Source organism: Priceomyces carsonii (genome assembly GCF_900007245.1).
Source record: "Priceomyces carsonii strain CBS4050 genome assembly, scaffold: Debaryomyces_carsonii_scaffold_2, whole genome shotgun sequence".
In the NCBI taxonomy this organism is placed as follows: Eukaryota; Fungi; Ascomycota; class Pichiomycetes; order Serinales; family Debaryomycetaceae; genus Priceomyces; species Priceomyces carsonii.
This window is the reverse complement of record NW_026946675.1, coordinates 1230134-1248553: the sequence shown is the minus strand read 5'-3', so window position 1 is coordinate 1248553 and position 18420 is coordinate 1230134. Positions and strand designations below refer to the sequence as shown.

Here is an 18420-nt window from a genome sequence, read left to right as displayed (position 1 = left end):
TTCGAAAAAAGTTCTAAGCGAGCTTGGCTAATTAAAGAGATGCATAAAGTTGCGTGAAAGTATGTGCAGGCTTTATGGTTCTTCACTTCAAAATATATTCAGAAAGATCTCAAATACTAAGGCTTGGATACTTGCATTACATTTGAAAGCCGCAAACTAGGCTATGGAATACAACAATAACTGTTGAAGATGGTATCGATTCACAGTTAACAGAATATGAGAAATGTATGACCAATTTGTTATGGTCTCAGGATAAGGTTGCAAGTAAGATGTTATCAAAAGAGGCGGTCTAATGCGAAGAGTCGAGAACCTAAGAATCAAATTGAAGCGAATTAAGGTTCTAGGCATTGGAATTGGAATTGGGAGTATGCATTCATTTCACGGAAAAGAAATACATTTAGACCGACATGCATATATAGCCAAATTAAGTCAATATCCAATCATTCTTGATGAGAGCCTAACTTTCTTGGGGGTACTTGCCAATTCAAGAAGTTGTGAATAGTTGGCTTCCTTCAGGCAGCTAAAAGCTTTTGAAAATTTTGAACGTCTATTAGAATATCAAACACTTGAACATACAGTAACATATATAAACTGAATGAATTCGAGTAACTGATGTCTAGAGCTAATACTAAGGCACTTTGTAGTGATCTAGGGTATAATATAGAAGCTTGCCATAAAGATGCTTGCAATGAAAACGCTTGCAATATAGACGCTTGCCCTATGCTTGCCCTATGCTTGCCCTATGCTTGCCCTATGCTTGCCCTATGCTTGACACATATATGCTTGCTACATAGATGCCTTAATGCTTGTAGGCTTCTTGTCCACAACTTATATTCACGAATGCTAATAAAGACTAAATAAGGTGTGAGCATGTTGTTCGCTCCACTTTTGCTACATATCTTGAACTATGGTCGAAAATTTTGAGCTATTGAAAAACTTTTATGCATTTAATAAAAGACCTGGGCCGAATATGTAGACACATATACATACATATTCTTAGCGATGCAATCCAAATCTGCATGAACAGATATATTTGACGACAGAAACTACTTACTACACGCAGGCTCGGATATTTCTTTCCCTAGTAGCAAGTTGCCATCCATGTTTGTTATAATAGGTTGATATAGATCATGTTATATGCTCTAAGTCTTTGTGGAAGAATATCTTATCTTAACATGGATGGATGCTTTAGATGAAGATAAGTCATGATTCGCATTTAGTGGCTCTCCAATATATAGCCAAACCGTACTCGATCTCGGCTATTTCAACCGGTTATAGATCTCCAAAGATGACATGAAGCATCTTTCTCCGACTTGTGTTTACAAAGGGACAGTAGCAACTTTAATCGAGTCTTTTAGTACTGAAATGTTTAAGTGAAATTGTGATTAATTTTGCATTCGATACTTGATATTTGCAGGAAATGACAAATGTTTTTGAGGCTGGTCTTGCGCTCTGGCTATTTCTTTGCATCATTAATTCATTATCTCCAATTTGATATAGTGAAGCAATAATTTTTCTAAAAAAAGCTTCGGGCCATTAAACCCTCGATTCTAGTTCTAGCTAAAGTACTTGCCTGCATTGTGAATGTATATCAGGTTTCTTGTGACCCACATCTCACTTTTAGCGGACATGCTTGTCATATTACATACACGAAAAACAGGGCTCTGTGCACCAAAATAAATAATACATGAAAAAGACATATTAGATACAGGTAATTATTTAAGCGACAGATCGCAAAATAATAAAGGTAACGAAAAGCGCACCAAAAATAAATTTCATGACTAAATACTATTCTTTCCGAGGAGCAGCGAACCTTGGCGTAGGTTTCTGTAGGGTTCTAGTTCCATGGTTTTCATTGACTTCCTTGTCTTCCTCAATTTTTTTCATCTTCTTGTTTCGCCAAATACGGCCACGCTAAAAGGTGCTATGTTGCTTAACATCTGAGAGATAGACGTCAGCATACTTCTTTTGTAGATAGAAAGATGCGACCTAGTAAGTCTACAATAGCAAGTTCGTGTAATTTTCCTTAAAATGCGTCCTCATTTACAGCTACAACTCCATTACTCTTCCGTATTCACTTAATTGATCCTCGAGTGCGTTTAGACATACCTATCCGCCTCAGAAACATGACAGAAGAAGATCAGTGGCAATCACTTTGTAATAACTACGAATGCTTTACTCCCTTCCCAGATGAATTTTTATTTTTACCTGACTTGCCAAGAGCTTTTTCTAGTCAAAAAGACCACCTGTAGTTAGAATTTGAGAAATAATTTCCTTAGCCATGCCATTTATCGTGTATTGTATTATTGTATCTTGTATCGAAGCGAAATAATGACACACTATTATCCTATAGCAGTCTTGTTTCGTCTATATATTAGCAATAAGTACAATGATGTCTTTAGATTTGAACACAATAGTCTATGTGCGTAAGAAAGAGTAGGTTAAGATTTGATTTGAAATTACTTCTGACGAAATTTTAACGATAGAGTACCATTGATACTCTCGTTTATTTTCAAGATATGTAGTTCCGGGATTTATATTTACTCACAAACTTGTCTTTCTTTATATACCTGCTCCTTAGCTTTTGAGTACAAAAATAGCATAGATCATCCGTTCGCTTATCAGCTCGGCACTTTCCATGGCTTCGAAGATGTTTTGAACGCCCATCCCGTGGAAGCAACACTATCTGCAGGTCAAGTACATGAAAGGGCCATCACACAACACAAAAGTTCCTAAAAATGCTCTATGTGCAGTACATCGGTAGATCTTGTTATCGAACCAATCACGATTCGAGATATTCAACCAGTGTCCATTAAAATGACAAGTCACCTCTAATAAGCGGACTTGATTAGGTAGAATATAGTAAAGGTCTTCCATAAAGAGAACAGGAAGAGTCCATAACCTCTATTAATAGGATATTAATCGAATTTTTTGTTCAGTTTGCCAGTTAGCTAGTAATTTCCTACATCGAAAACGTTAAGGCAACAAAAAAAAAACAGCTTTAAGTTGCACGAAGAGGTAGATTTACTTATCACTGGTCTCGGCTTTCATTAGATGGAATTTTAACTGACATCTTCTTCACTAAGTGCTTTTAAAATGGATCCCAACTATCCTGAAAGAGGGAGAGCCATAGAAAAGGAGTTTGGGTCACAAAATTTAGCAAACTTGATGATGGAAGATGAAACTGACGTCGATGGTATCTGGCGTATGTATAACAGAGCGAAGGATTCACTTCCATTCAAAAACCGGATAGAGAATTTGACGTGGCGTATGATGTACTTACGGCAGAAGGAAACCGATGAGGAAAATACACAACCAGATGCCACTAATGACAATGGTAACAATAAATACAGCAATCTGATCTTATATAACAAATCTTCGTCTGCATCATTACATGGCGATGATAACATTGCAGAGAGCAATATGAACATGTTGAGAAACTCGACTTCTAACTCACCGAATTTGAATCCCGTTGCTGACGAATTCGACTACGTGGCTCACATACGCAAGATGGGTCAAGTCGACAATGCAAACGAATCAAATAATTCCTCTGCTGGAACAAATACAAAGAAACGACCGGCACCATTTTCACCAGCAGCTGGCCCTCAAAGTCCACAGCCTTCACTTCAATCGAATTTATCTCTCTCTTTGAAGCAATCGCAAAGACAAGGAGAACATCATGATTCGGGGTTTGAGTTCTATTTGGATCCTCTTGCATTCGATGGCCCTAGTAGTTCTTATGATATCCCTAGTCGAGACAATTTTGAAGACTGGAGTCTGCAAAATAATGCTACAAGTGAAACTACAATTGGACCTCAGTCTGTACCTTCAAGCTCCCTTATGAAAGAAAATTCATTTGTTAATATTCCCGATCAATTAGATAGATCTTTGACTCATACTCCAGCATTCCATCATACAAGCTCCTATACTTCTGTTGATAATTTCGATAATTTTACTCAAGGTCTACAAACTGCTGCTCAGTCTCCGAATGTTTATCAAAGCTCAAACACAGATTCTTACTTTGATAATTTCAACAATAAATCGTTCCAACAATCCATAATGTATAACTCGAACACATTCAGCAATGGATCTCTTGATAAAAAGTTTTCAAACAATTTACCAAATTCCTTACCGGCAGCTTCGAATATGCAATGGCTCGATCTGGATGATAACAAACCTTTGAGACCTATAAATAAAAGGACAAAATCTATCAAGTCAAAGAAGAAGTCAATGTCTCCCGATCCATCTAAATCAGATATGAACGCAAACACATCTTCAGTTTCATGTACGAATTGTCACACGAAGACGACACCACTTTGGAGAAGAAATCCCCAGGGACAACCCTTGTGTAATGCATGTGGGTTATTTTTAAAGTTGCATGGTGTTGTGAGGCCTCTAAGTTTAAAAACAGATGTTATTAAAAAGCGCCAAAGAGGATCGAACACAACTAAAAAATCAATTTCAGGCAATGGCGGATCATCATCTAAGGATGGAGACGATTTAAATCCGACTAGCTTTAACAAAGATATGAATGATATGAAAATGAATCCGTCCTTGTTAAATTCTGCAAAAAAGAAGTCAAGGGCTTCACCATCACCTACTAGGAGACCCACTACTCCTAATTTTTTCAATGTTCCAGATACGACTTTCTCAAATGATAATATTTCCCCTAATACAGCAATGCATTTCACCCCCAAAGATTATTCGAACCAGCATGATAGACAGAGCAATAATCATCCTACCGGTGCTAGTCAGATACTGTCAGATGACTTTAACTTACATCCTATTCATGAGCTAGATCATGAACATGAAATAATCAATCATTTAAATACTCAACATCCCGTTCCTGAAAGTCAACATCAATCTTCTGACGAAAACAACAATAGTAACAACAACTGGGATTGGTTGAGTATGACCCTATAGATTTTTCACTTCTCTTACTTTAGTTCTATTTGTATCTTGACTTGTATATTATATTTATAATAGCTTAAGAAGGCATCTTTCATGTCTTTATATTTGTGACACTTTTATCAACTGGTTCGGTTCGATCACACTTAATCTCAATTTAATAGGTGCATTTGCATACAATCACTACGAAGCTAGTCACTATTCGTCCCTAGTAACTGTTCAAGATGGATAAAGTGTCAGTAGCAAGGTATCCAAGAATTGTAATACAATATTGCTCTAAATGTAAATGGCAGAATAGAGCAGTCTGGTATTTACAGGAAATATTTCAGACTTTTAGTGATCAAGTAATGGATGTTTCCCTTCAGCCCATAGCTAATGTTCCTGGTACCTTCCAAATTTTAGTTATCATGAAAGATAACGAACGGCCTAAGATAATTTATAAGCGACGGTTTAAAAAGAGTACAGATCCACAGGATGAGCTATATTACTACGATGGATTTCCAGACTCTCAATTTCTCAAGCTTCTCTTAAAAAGAGAGTTGAATTTAGAAACAAATTTGGGGCATATTGAGAGAAATGATGGTGTCACGCTCTTGCAAAATGGCCAGTCATCAATCGAGTTAAAGAAACCGACAGAGTGTGAGCCTTGCAAAAGTCAACTGTGAGCATTCTACGGATACCATTCTAAGGATCTTTACTAACTCTTATTTCTTATATTCCCATAAATACTACAACATAACGCTTACGCCCTATTCAATCAGACGAATCGGAATTCTGATCTTCGTTGAGATCATTCCAACCGTTTTGACTAACAATATATGGCAAAGAACTACCAACAGATCCGAAATAAGATGCGTTGGGAAGCCCTAGCATATTTTGATATTGCTTAGTTACAAACATTGGAGAGACATTCTTAAGAGTTTGAATGTGACCATCCCTGTCATTTCTCTTGTTTGATGCTCTATTTATCTCCTTTGTTATTTGTTTCCATTTATGTTTTTCGCCCGTGACCAACAACTGCTTTAAAATCTCGATATCTTGTGGTGAAAACTTTCTCAAGGGTCGTGACTCTGGGATTTGTTCCATGGTTCTTTCTTGAGGCTGTTGCACAGCTGGAAGTCGTTCCTGATCCAGATGTTGACCCTGAAAAAAGCTTTGGTGGTGTCCCTGGGGTTGAGCAATAGGTTGCAGTTGTCTGGGGTAATTGAACCCCGAATGATGGTGTTGCTGATGGTGCTGTTGAGGAACAAAAGGTTCATCTAAAGCCTGATGGTGCTCTTGAGGAAATAAAATGGGGTGCTGTTGGTATTGTTCACGATATTGAGGATGTTGTTGTGGCTGTGGGGGGTATTGTTGTTCGTCTGGGGGGTATCGTTGATTTGATTCCTGAAGTGGAGGAGCTTGCTGTCCTTGGTAACGTTGTTGGAAATGGCGCAAAGTCAGCGCTTGATACTGACCATACTCATTTCCATATTGCTGCTGCTGCTGCTCAGCACCGTTCTCTTGGTAACTTTGTGGCTCCCCCGCAGACTCTTGTATAGTTTGTTGCATCCCTTTATCTTGATTTTGCTTAGATTTGTCACGTTCTGAATCATTATACATCTCTGAAATTTTAGGGATCGTTGTAGTTACATTAGCTTCGAAGTAAATCATAGTGTAGTTTATATGTTCATCTTAAGATTCGACCAAATATACACATTAAATCATTTTCCTTCTAGTACTATTTCCTATCAAAAAATATCCTGCATGTTAAAATGAAAGGCGTATACCTGAATTTAGACGGATTGGGGCACTTGCAGGACGATTGCGAGCTATTTTGGAAAAGAATTCTAGGTCTAGTCATCAACATACGCATCATCATCATCGTCGTCATTGGCGTCATCAACAATATCATCGCTAAAAACGTCGGAATCACTGGGGTATGTATCATACACGCTATTGGATTTCCGCCTTGGCTTTGAAGTATCAATCTTGAGTTCAGATTTGAGATCATTTATCTCATCAGTAAGAGCACTCTTTGTAGAAGAACTAGAGGGAGAAGATGTTTTGGTGGGGGTTTTTTTCTTTGAAGTCAAAGAAGACGCCGATGAAGACGTGCGCTTACTGCTCTTAGGTGGATCAGCACTTGCAAAAGATGATGAGCCAAGAAGCAAGTCGTCGTCGCTGTCATTAAAATGAGAAGTGGTATGGTCGTTGGAGTCCTGGTCGAGATCCGAAGGCGTCTTGCTGTTATCATCTGCGCGCGAGAAGAAAGAGAGCACATCAGGCTGCTGCTCCTTCTTAACAGCGGAGACCTTTGCTTTAGAAGGCTTTGAGGAAGCAGAAGAAGTCACGGATTCTGTAGAAGAAGAAGAAAGCAGTTTTTCATTAGAAGTGGGTTTCACCTTTGTAGCTCTCTTCTTAGATGGCTGAGCATCACCAGGTTCCTGTTTAACTTTTCTCCTTTTAGCTTTACTTTTAGTACCAACGTTTGGAATCATGGTCGCTCTCTGCTCGTAATCGACTTGTAGGAATTTGTGCCACTGTTTAACAAATTCATCCAAATCAGCATTCCATAGATCCTTTGCTGTCAATTTTAACAAGTCAGTAAGTTCTTCTTGTTTATCGTCTCGTTGTTTGAGCAATTTCTCGTATCTCTCCCTCGTTAATGACCATATTGACATCCCTAAAAGATAGTCGTACTGAGAATAAGAAGTCTCTGGTATGTGGTCAGAAGTGTTGGAAACGGCAACAGCAGCTCTAGTAACATCTTCTTCTTCCTCAGCCTCTTCTAAGATTTCTTCGGGATCAACAAACAAAGACAGATCAGGGTTACCTTCAACCGGTTGACCTTGTTTGTTGAATTTCGTAAAATTGAACTTCTCGAGGTCCTTAACAAGCTGAGCTCTCTTCTTATTAGAAACAGAGAGCTGTTTGTCTATGATTAATTTGATAAATCTAGCTTGCTCAGATAACTTGGTCAACTGATTCTGTAAATCCTGAGTCATGTAATCCTTTCGCTTTTGATAGTATTCTAATCTAACGTAATAAAAATCTTTAATTATTTCCAAGGGCGAGTCATACCTCTTGATCTTACCATGAGGGTCAAAAGCAACCATGTTGCTCAAACTTATTGAGGAAATCAACTTGAAGCGCTCAAGTAACCCAATCTTATACGATTTCTCCATTTCTTCTTTCGATAGTTTAATAATAAAACTTATATTGATGCCATGCTGCTCTTCCATATCCTTTATCCAGGCTGGTGTTTTATCAGTACCTAATGCAGTCAATAGGTATTCCTTCATATTATTGATCCAAGTCTTTATTGGAATTTCGGTGATTTCTAAAGTATTGTCGTCTAATTGCTGAATTTTTCCGGACACTTTGAACTTGTCTTTACTCGACTGTTCAATATCACCTTCCCATCCCTTATACCACGGCATCATATCCATTAACTCTTCACCATTCATCAATCTCTTCAAATTATTCACAATTTCTTCGGGATTATAAGATGGAATATTAGTAGACCACCCAGTACCAATTCCCTCTGCACCATTTACCAAAACCATAGGAAGAACAGGTAAATACCACTCAGGTTCAACAGTCTGTTCATCTTCTTGAAGATAGGTGTACAAAGGCTCGTCTAAATGATTAAAAATCTTTCTCGTGATATCGTTGATGTCAGTAAAGATGTACCTTGCAGCAGAAAAGTCTTTACCACCTGCAGCCCTTGTACCAAATGCACCAATGGGCTTTAGCACATTTATGTTATTGGATCCAATGAAATCTTGAGCTAAGCCAATCACTGTCTGAATTAAAGACGCTTCTCCATGGTGGTATCCAGTGTGTTCAGAAATATAACCCACCAACTGGGATACTTTTATTTCTGACTTTAGGTTTCTTTTGAAGCACCCAAAAAGAACTTTTCTTTGTCCAGGTTTAAAACCATCGAGAACAGAAGGAATTGATCTAACATTATCAGCCATTGAAAATAAGATTAATTCCTTATTAATGAAATCACTAATTGGAATCTCGGACAAATTAGGATCTAGGTGAGTTCCAGGTTGAAAGCTCTGCAACCATTCTTTTCTGTCGTCAGCCTTTTTCTTTGAGAACGCCAAGTCGATGAATTGCCTGTCGTCTCCTTGGATCGCGTGAAAAGTTTTCAAATGCCTATCTAATGCTGCAAAATACTCTCTAGCCTCCATTGGAGAAGAGGTACCTAAACCCTTGTAATATTTATGCGTCCATCTACATCTTGCACCTTCATCTTCTCTCCACGCTTCAAACTCAGGCATATTATAAAAAGGAATCACTTGCTTACTTCCCCTATTCTTTATCGTTACTTTAACAATAGGTGTGATAAACTCCAATAAGAATCCTGGAGTCTCAAGTAATCCTGGAAAACTGGTCTCTAAAAAATTGATAATAAGACCCTTAATATGAGAACCATCTTGATCTTGATCAGTCATAATCATTATATGACCATATCTTAGAGTCTTTATGCTTTCAGCATCATATTGCTTCTTATGCTGCAATCCGATGATCTTCTTTAATGCATTGATTTCAGTATTTTTTGAAATTTGATCTATGGAAGCTTCTCTGACGTTTAATAATTTACCTTTCAATGGGAAACACCCGTAGAGATCTCTTCCAACAACCGCCAATCCTGCTACAGCCAATGACAAAGCAGAATCACCTTCAGTTAAAATAAGGGTGCATTGATGTCCTATCCTAGTTCCTGCTTTATTTGCATCAACTAACTTAACTTGTCCTTTAATTCTTTGCTTCTTTGATCCATCAACTTTCTGTAAAGCTCTATCCTCATTCAAGCGAGCAATTGTTCTAATTTCATCAACAATGCTTGTCTTTAAAATCTTATTTATGAATTGATCACTTATAGTAACCTTTTCACTCGGCTTGCCACCAAACTGGGCAACCCTAGTCGTAAGTTGCTCTTTTGTTTGAGATGTGAAGGCAGGATTCTCAATTAGACAATTAACAAAAAGAAACATCTTATTTCTCACCTCCTGTGGCTTGATCATCAATTTCTTCTTTCCCTTTTCTTTCTTTTCCAAAGTTTCAATCAACTTGCTAATGATTTGATCCGAGATATACTTGACATGGGTACCTCCAGAAGTTGTGGCGATAGAATTAACAAAACTCACTTGATTAAAATTTCCATCGCTTACCGCGAAGGCAAGCTCCCATCTATCGTTAACGACCTCGTGGACTATTGTTTGATAGTTTTTCGGTTCGGAACTTTCTTGAATTATATCGGGCTTTCTTTCAGCGATTGCCTTAACATACATCTCTACGTATGCCTTGAAATTCTTAATCGGTAATCTTTTCTCATTGAGATAAATATTGCAATCTTTAACTGTACCACACAAATCGTAGATTCTTCTTCTCATGACAGATAGAATTTCATCATCTAAGGAATCCATATGAAACTTTGTTAAATCAGGCTTGAAAGTGATCTTAGTATATTCCTTCTTAGTTTTCAACTTTGTGATCTTAGGCTTTGAAACTTTGCTCATGTTTTCGGTCCAGACTTGCTTATAGCATAATCCAGTACTTAAATCGGCTGTCTCTACGATAAACTCTGTAGAAAAGATATTACACAACTTGGCACCATAACCATTTCGACCTCCTGTAACTTTCTTCTGGTCATCATCATAGTTTGAAGATGTAAGCAAATTACCGAAGATCAATTCTGGAATATACATATTCTCTTTGGTATGCACTTCAACTGGTATACCTTTACCGTCGTTCATCACTTGAATTAAATTATTTTCAGGGTCTATCTTTACTTTAATATTCTTCATCGAAGGATCCCTAATCTTGTTATCTGCTGCATTAACAAGAATTTCATCAAAAATCTTGTATAATCCAGGCACAATATTAACTTCCTGAAATTTCATTTGTTCGGAAACAGCATCAAAACACCACATATCTATCCCAGTTTTCTCGACAGAGCCTATATATGTGTCTGGTCGCTTCAAGATATGTTCTAATTGAGATAATTTTTGATACTGTTCTGAAGCTGAGCTGCCCTTGGTGCCAGATATTGTTGAAGTAGGAGCATTATTCGTTGTATCTGCAAGAGGTTTTGATGCCTTCTTTTTCTTTGTAGCCTGAGTTGGAACAAACTCACCAGAATCATCCGATACATAATCAGGTTCTGATGTTTCTGACGATACTTCAAAGTCACTCATATCTCTGTTGTAATATACTTGTTGTCAACAAGTTGATAATTAAAGAAAAAAATATAAATTCATAATGAAGAAAGCGCGTTATATAAACAAACTTAATGTTTCAAAAATGTTATAGATTATAATGAGTGATTTTTACTTTTTTCTTACTTTAGAGGATTTTGCCACAAGTTATTTTGTTGCTAATGGTAATGATGTTATTCGTTTTCTATTTCTTTTAGAAATAATGCCTAAATAAAACTTGAAGGGGCCGAAAAAAAAAAGATATAAGTATAAACCTGAGGATCCGAATAAACAGAGAAGTAGTATTGATTCAGCTCTTTGATCTTTTACGCTTTGATTGATTCATTAAATCCTTTTGTATGCGCTCAAACTCGTCATCACTTAGGTCTCTGTTGGCTCTTTTCTTGCCTTTTTTGTCCACGTATTTTGCCTCCAATGAATTGATTAATGAGTCCAAATTATTAGACTGCCTTGATTGTATGATCAGTTTCAAGTCAGACTCGCTACTGATATTCCGTTTCCCCTTAAGCTTGAGAGAGCTGGCCAATTTGTCAGCCTCCTTTGCTTCTTTAGCCAACTTTTTCAACATTTGTTTGACTTTTGTCTTTCTAAGTCGTCTATATCTGTCCCATGCTTTCAATGTCTGTGGATCCAACGAATCTGCAAATTGCTTTTTACCAAGCTCAATCTCGATGCACTTGAATACCCTATCTTCTTGCTGTTCGTCAAACTCTAGATGAGGAATAACTTCAAAAAGCTTTAAAAAGTCGCCCTCGTAATATACAAAGTTTGAAAGTATATCGCTTCTCTCTTCCTCTGAATTCTGGTACTTCACCCTATCTTCATCAATCATCTCAATAGTTATGTGATTGTTAATCGATTCGAAATACTCTTTCCAGTTAAATTCGTCATCGACATCCACATCATTTAACGATCCTGTTGAATCAAACCGTTGCCGTTTGATGGGATCGCTCAAGATGGAATATGAAAACTGAACTTTAGCAAAGTAATCACTATCATTGTTAGCTTGTGCTTTTTGCTGTTGGATCTTATCTGGATGATGCTTTAGACATAACCTTTTAAAAGATTTCTTAATATCGATAGGTGTCGATTCCTTTGAAACCTCTAAGATTTCATATGGATCAATCTCAGGAAACACCACAGCCATGATTTTTGAATATCACTGCTTTGAATCTCGATGCTTCCTAAATACTCTTAAAGAAATAATTTTTAGTTTAAATTAAATGATTAGGCTCGTAGAAACACGATATTTCGCACTAAATAAGAATACTACGAAGCTACTTGAAATTTACTTTTTATAACCAAGTTCAGCTAATGTTTCCTCGATGGCCTTGAAAACTTTATCAACATGTCCCTCATAAACAGAAACCCCCATATGACCAACACGGAAGTATTTACCTGGCAAAGCCTTGTGGATTCCTCCAGCAACAGTGAAGCCTTTAGCAGATAACTTGGTAAGAAAATCACCGCCATTAACGCCATCAGGGAAAAAGACAGCTGTCAATCCATGGGCGCCAACTTTATCACTTACAGGTAAAATTTTAAGACCCAATTTCTTTAATTCTTGCTTGAATTTAGTAGAAGCCTGCTCATGTTTAGCAAACCTCTCGTCCAAAGATTCAACAAAGATCTCATCTAATGAAACTTTCAATGCTGTAACGGTTTGCACCGCAGGAGTAGCAAAGTAAGCACCGGAACCACTTTCGTAAGCCCTCATGATTGGAGTCCATTTCTTGAGCGAAGCAAAGAATGAAGAATCTTTTTCCCTGTTGAGAGCTTTTGAGACTGCCCTCTCCGAAGCATAAAAGATCGACAAACCGGCTGGAACACCAATTGCCTTCTGAGAAGCAGTAAGAGCAAAGTCAATGCCCCATTTATCGAATTCTAAGTCTTCGACTCCGATAGAGCAGACGCCATCAACAACAATCAAGGTTTCTGGTGACTCTTTTTTAACGAGATTTGAAATAGCAGAGACGTCACTAACAACAGCTGTCGAGGTATCGACATGAGTGATAGTAATTGCAGTGTATTTGTCAGATTTCAATTTCGAGGCAATTTCATCTAATGGAACCACACCACCAATATCGGCGGTGATAACATCGACCGAAGCACCGTAAACTTTCAAACACTCAGCAAAAGAATCCGAGAAGAAACCAGTAGATAATACCAACACTTTGTCACCTGGATTGATCAAGTTAGCTCCTACGACATCCCATCCTAATGTACCAGAGCCTGAAAGGACATATGGTTGGGCATTAGAATCTGTAGACTTAAATAACTTTCTCAAATTTTTCAACGCCGATTGGAACGTTTTAACGAATTCTGGAGAAGTATGGGCCTGCGATGGCGTTGCCATAGCATAGAGGACAGCATCGCTGAACTCAATTGGCCCTGGAATCATCGTCAATTTATGTTCTGGTTGTTTGTATGGAACAGCTGACATATTTCTAATTGTACTTATTGGTCTGAATCTAGTGAGTATTCCTGGAACTCTTCTAAGCATAAATTTAAAAATAAAGTCTGTATTCTTGAATATGATATACCAATAGTTATTGACAAGACTTGTATCTGCGTTCAAGAATTTCTCTGTAATGAGAAACTACCTGCAATTGCTGTTGGTCCGGAGAGCTCTGGAAAAGCATGGGGAATTACCCGTGAAAGATTACATAATATATGATATAAGCATTATATTTTCTGCAGCAGATCCTAATTTTGTTTGTGGATTTTGCATTCAAAGGACATCAATGTTAAACTCTAAGTCTCCGGCTAAATTATAAGGTTCCCGATAGGACAAAAGGGACTTTAAAGTTAAGTCTTATAGTTAGAGCACTAACAAGATAAAGAAATGAGTGTAATGCCATCTGTGCTAGTATTGGGGGAGACTCCTGCTTTGTTGCAACTTTCATGGGCATTGTCTAATTCAAACTGGCCAGTCATAAAGTGGGAGTACTCAAATAGAAATGCAAAACAAGCTAATAAAGGTTACTTCATATACTCAAAATCTGGATTGGCTGAATTTTCAGCGACCGAATTATTAACCGGCACCACGGAGTTGGCACTGTGGTTAGCCACTAGAACTAAAGAGAAATTGGATTATTTGCTACTTGCACCAGGCATTTGTGACGAATCGATACAAAAGCTTAAATCAGCACAGAAGATAATTGGTGATGAAACAATCGTGATTGTTGACTCAAGTGACGATCCTTGGGAAACCTTCAAAGTTGAGAAATTGTTCACATGTAATGTTATTCTTGCGATGTATTCCGACGTTGAGAGTAGGGTATTGGATGCCAGTTCGAAATCATATCAACTAGTGAACGATTGTCGAGAGTTAATTTTAGGACATAACACTATAAAGCAGTCATCTAACTCCAAAGATTGTCTTGATCTTAGTGGTGAAAGAGGAAAGAGGTTATTATTCCTCAAGATCACTTATGATAAAGCAGTAGGTCAGCCGAATTCTCTCAAAATAATTCCTTCAAGCTCTCTGAATACTTTAAGTAAAGCCCTTTGGATGAAGGTTATGGCGGTAGCCTGCATCGATTCAATGTCATTGATATTTGAGGAGCCTGATGTCTTGCTATTGTTTGCCAGAGTGGGTTCATTTACAACCCTGGAAGGAGCTTTTCATGAAATCTTAAATTTATGTGGAAAGTTGCAAAGAAAAGTTTTACCTCGTGAGAACTCCTTTGAATCAAGGGCATTGTTTAAGTTTTTGATTATCGTTCAGCAAAACAAAAGGTTGGAACGTATGTCAACATTGAGAGATATGAATAAACTACCGAACTCTATTGAAGAAACAGAGGCTCTTTATGACTTCAGCAAAAAACAAAGACAGAAAACAGTGGGAATCATTTCGGAGCTCTTGGAAAGAGCAAAGGAAACCAATGTTCAGGTTCCAAATTTAAAGTCAATTTTAAATTACGTTGCTATGCTGACAATATTTAGAGAGAGAAGTAAAATAGTGGGAACTCCTCATGTAACTCAGCATTCCACTAGGACTGCTCAAAATCAAACGAGTAACTCTTTGGCTCTTAAGGATAATGCATCGGTAAAGAAAATACATTCTCTCAATAGCCCATTAGGAATAGGAACACTAGTTCAGTTTCCTCTGGGGTGTAAACCTTTGATATTGATGAGTATTATTCAAGGGACTTCATCAATGAGAGGTACCTCGAAAAACAACATAGGTAATGTGGACAACGACAGTGACACTGAGCACGACAGTCTTGACTCCCAATTACGAGAATTAATTACAGGAAGAGAAAAGTTAACTTATGGAGAAGACATATTTTATGACGCTGATAATCAAAATTTGCAGCCGGTTACACCTTCACGGGCACCTTACAACTCCAACCAATCTCAAGAATATGTGCTTCAAAATACTGCTTCACCTCAGCAGCTACACTACAAGAATCACTTTTATCTTCAGCCTTCATCTAATTTTCAATCAGAGGTCAGCCGGCTTTCTAATTCAAATCTATTGAATTCCCATGGCACTGGATCACCGTATTCAATGCATAGAAATGCGACTAATACGTCATCCAGTACGATTGCAAGTAATGGTGACAATAGCATCTCTCAGTCTAATTCACTATCACAGGCCAATTGTCCAGGAACGAACTCCAAGAAGAAGAAATTCTTTTATCATGTTCCAACGCCTACAAACAAACACACATCTTCTCAGAAGCTTCGTGATTCTCATGCTAATCTTTTAGAATTAGTTCAATTCAGCGGGCTAGTAGAACATGGCTCGTCAAGTCGTTATGGCGATGTTGACACTTCGTCAGTTGTCTTAAGCAGTGCTAATAATAGTGGCAGGAGTAGTGCTAGGAGTAGCTTGACTCCAAGTAGAGGAAGCACTAAATATGATTCATATGTTCCTCAATCTCATACAGAATCTCAGCAGTCTCAACCACAGCAATCATCACAAGCTTCACAGAGCCAACTGCATGCTTCTTCACTGACGGGTTATTACGAAGAGTTCAGGAATGCAAGAAACCGGAGAAACGCAACGAATTGGTCACATCGCTCTACCTGAACTTAAATCAATTTTTTATTTGGTACGCGACCTAATATCTCTATGAAATTATATATTTAATTAAATAATAATTTGCAATATAGAATAGAACAGAATAGAAACTAGGCTTAATATAGTTGGTTAATAACATAGTTATTTCACAGCTGATGTCAGATGAAAAGAAAGATTTAAATCTAGAAAAGCAAATATTTTCGGAACAAATCGAGAAGATATTGAAAGAGTTACCATTCAAAGTACAACCATTAATTATTAATAAAAATGATTCAATGAAAAAGCGAATTGAACTGGGGTTATCGCAAGTTGAGACCGAAGGATATGTTTTGCTAGTGGGCAAATCCAGTGCGGTTCAAAAAGCCATCTCAATTACCGAAATAATTAAACAGAGAAAGACTTTGAAGCAGTATAATAAACTTTCGAAAATCTCGATAGTAAAGCACAGTGATATAGAGAGTTCTAAAACAATTAATTTGCCAATTCTTCTTTCTCTATTAGCAGTTGATGAAGTCAACTGCCAATGGACGAAACAATAGTTGCATAGTACAGTCTACATAAGCATGATACCTAATCAACACCCGAAGAATACATCGTTTCTATAAGGATTATCAAGGAAGTTTTCCTGCCGGGGCCCCATACTCCCTCGTATGTTGTTGAAGCTCAGTTGATGAAAATTATCAACCGAATATGTCTATTTTATTCAACTTTCTTGAAGCTTTTCTGCATTTTTGCGTAGCTGCACCAACTCTTTCATTGATAGGATTGTATCCTTTTAAATGAGGAGCCCCATGTACTTCATTACGACTCTCTATACATACTTAAATCTATAATTTCATTTAGCCTATGTTTATATCAAAGTCACGTGCATGAGACCTATCCAATAGAATTAGTACAAAAACCTTTTGCTCGATGTTCAGCTCAAATATAGTTATCAGCATTAATTAAGTATACAATTGAATAATAAAATAACTAGACGTCATGGCTTTAGATCCGGAAACCTTTAAATTTGAAACGCCTCAATTTGATGCCAGATTTCCATATCAAAATCAAACCAAACATTGTGCGCAAGCATACATTGATTATCATAAGTGTGTAACTGTAAAAGGTGAAGATTTCGAACCATGCAAGATCTTCTGGAAGACCTTCACCTCGTTATGCCCTTCAGACTGGGTTGAAAAGTGGGATGACCAAAGGTCCTCTGGTAAATTTCCAGTCAAGATGGATTAAGGATGATAAAGCGGTTAACAAATTGAAAATTATCAATGAGAGTCAATCACATAACTTATGTCATATTAAGTAGATAATACATTCTATTTACATTAAGGGCTTTTGTAAATGCTTGAGAGTTGCGGAGTTCGATCAAGAAACCAAGATCACTTGAAGGAAAAATGATAATCTATTTACCAAAAATCATCTTCCAAATTCTCGTTTCTGAACTGACTACCGCTTGCTCTCATGTTCTCTTCAGAGAATATATCCTCATATGGGTTTTCTGCCCGTTTTTTCTCATCTTTATTAGATTTTTGTATCTCCTTTTGGTCCTGAAGATAAGAATGTTCTCTTAGCTTCTTTTCCGCCTCGTAACTTCTATTCATTTCCTCTGTCTCTTTCAAAAATACTTCAGTTGGTACATCCTTCTTCGTCTTAGTAATCTTGTTGACAACAGTGCTGTCTTTCTTGTCGACATGTAATTTTTTCACTTTCTTTCTACTTTTGAATGTCACTGTTCCAATATCCATTGAGCCATCAGTGTGCAAGTTTTCTACCGGAGTATATATTATCTTTACGTTGTTAACCTTATTTCCTTTTATTGAATTAGCCTTGGTTAGTTGGGCGACTTGACTTAGCAAAGTTTCATCTAGTTTTAAGTCATCGAACTTTGCAAGTCTTTCTTCGTCTTCCAAACGCAAGTACAAATGCGCAGACGAGAAGTTATCTACGTGAAACCAAAGATCTTTGGAATGTGAATGTTTGATTAATGGATCATTTTCAAATTTATCCTTTCCCATGTATACTGTCCTTTCTTTTGGGCCCAGCTCATCGTTTTGGATGACCGTGAAAAAGTATACCATTGCACCTTTGAAATTTGACGACAAAGAGCCTAAATTTCCAACTATAACAACTTGTTTCACCCAGCCTCACTATGTAGTCCTCTACGGGTGTCGCTAGCGCTCCTTACATAGTGTTGTTTTCATACCTGTTACATCTGAGAATACGCGACTGAAGAAAGTTACTGGATTAGTATAAAGGACTTGTTTA

General features: G+C 37.4%; 10 protein-coding genes across 10 annotated transcripts; 5 read left to right on the top strand and 5 right to left on the bottom strand.

Annotated features, from left to right (window-relative positions):
• Window positions 1-3096: 3096 nt before the first annotated feature.
• Window positions 3097-4923, top strand: GAT1 (Gat1p; the record flags this gene model as incomplete). Its single annotated transcript, XM_062951965.1, has 1 exon — window positions 3097-4923. One exon carries the CDS (start codon window positions 3097-3099, stop codon window positions 4921-4923), a length of 1827 nt encoding a protein of 608 aa, XP_062808915.1.
• A 209-nt stretch (window positions 4924-5132) lies between these two features.
• Window positions 5133-5573, top strand: PRCAT00002128001 (uncharacterized protein; the record flags this gene model as incomplete). The annotated part of the gene is made up of 1 exon (XM_062951964.1): window positions 5133-5573. One exon carries the CDS (start codon window positions 5133-5135, stop codon window positions 5571-5573), a length of 441 nt encoding a protein of 146 aa, XP_062808914.1.
• An 88-nt stretch (window positions 5574-5661) lies between these two features.
• PRCAT00002127001 (uncharacterized protein) lies at window positions 5662-6561 on the bottom strand (the record flags this gene model as incomplete). Its single annotated transcript, XM_062951963.1, has 1 exon — window positions 5662-6561. The coding sequence occupies one exon, from the start codon at window positions 6559-6561 to the stop codon at window positions 5662-5664; it is 900 nt and encodes a 299-aa protein (XP_062808913.1).
• A 182-nt stretch (window positions 6562-6743) lies between these two features.
• TOP2 (DNA topoisomerase 2) lies at window positions 6744-11105 on the bottom strand (the record flags this gene model as incomplete). The annotated part of the gene is made up of 1 exon (XM_062951962.1): window positions 6744-11105. The coding sequence occupies one exon, from the start codon at window positions 11103-11105 to the stop codon at window positions 6744-6746; it is 4362 nt and encodes a 1453-aa protein (XP_062808912.1).
• Window positions 11106-11415: 310 nt separating this feature from the next.
• PRCAT00002125001 (uncharacterized protein) lies at window positions 11416-12273 on the bottom strand (the record flags this gene model as incomplete). The annotated part of the gene is made up of 1 exon (XM_062951961.1): window positions 11416-12273. One exon carries the CDS (start codon window positions 12271-12273, stop codon window positions 11416-11418), a length of 858 nt encoding a protein of 285 aa, XP_062808911.1.
• Window positions 12274-12414: 141 nt separating this feature from the next.
• PRCAT00002124001 (pyridoxal-phosphate-dependent aminotransferase family protein) lies at window positions 12415-13629 on the bottom strand (the record flags this gene model as incomplete). The annotated part of the gene is made up of 1 exon (XM_062951960.1): window positions 12415-13629. The coding sequence occupies one exon, from the start codon at window positions 13627-13629 to the stop codon at window positions 12415-12417; it is 1215 nt and encodes a 404-aa protein (XP_062808910.1).
• Window positions 13630-13971: 342 nt separating this feature from the next.
• Window positions 13972-16167, top strand: PRCAT00002123001 (uncharacterized protein; the record flags this gene model as incomplete). The annotated part of the gene is made up of 1 exon (XM_062951959.1): window positions 13972-16167. One exon carries the CDS (start codon window positions 13972-13974, stop codon window positions 16165-16167), a length of 2196 nt encoding a protein of 731 aa, XP_062808909.1.
• A 146-nt stretch (window positions 16168-16313) lies between these two features.
• Window positions 16314-16697, top strand: PRCAT00002122001 (uncharacterized protein; the record flags this gene model as incomplete). The annotated part of the gene is made up of 1 exon (XM_062951958.1): window positions 16314-16697. The coding sequence occupies one exon, from the start codon at window positions 16314-16316 to the stop codon at window positions 16695-16697; it is 384 nt and encodes a 127-aa protein (XP_062808908.1).
• A 442-nt stretch (window positions 16698-17139) lies between these two features.
• PRCAT00002121001 (cytochrome c oxidase subunit VIb) lies at window positions 17140-17388 on the top strand (the record flags this gene model as incomplete). Its single annotated transcript, XM_062951957.1, has 1 exon — window positions 17140-17388. The coding sequence occupies one exon, from the start codon at window positions 17140-17142 to the stop codon at window positions 17386-17388; it is 249 nt and encodes an 82-aa protein (XP_062808907.1).
• A 173-nt stretch (window positions 17389-17561) lies between these two features.
• On the bottom strand, window positions 17562-18233 carry PRCAT00002120001 (uncharacterized protein; the record flags this gene model as incomplete). Its single annotated transcript, XM_062951956.1, has 1 exon — window positions 17562-18233. The coding sequence occupies one exon, from the start codon at window positions 18231-18233 to the stop codon at window positions 17562-17564; it is 672 nt and encodes a 223-aa protein (XP_062808906.1).
• Window positions 18234-18420: the final 187 nt, after the last annotated feature.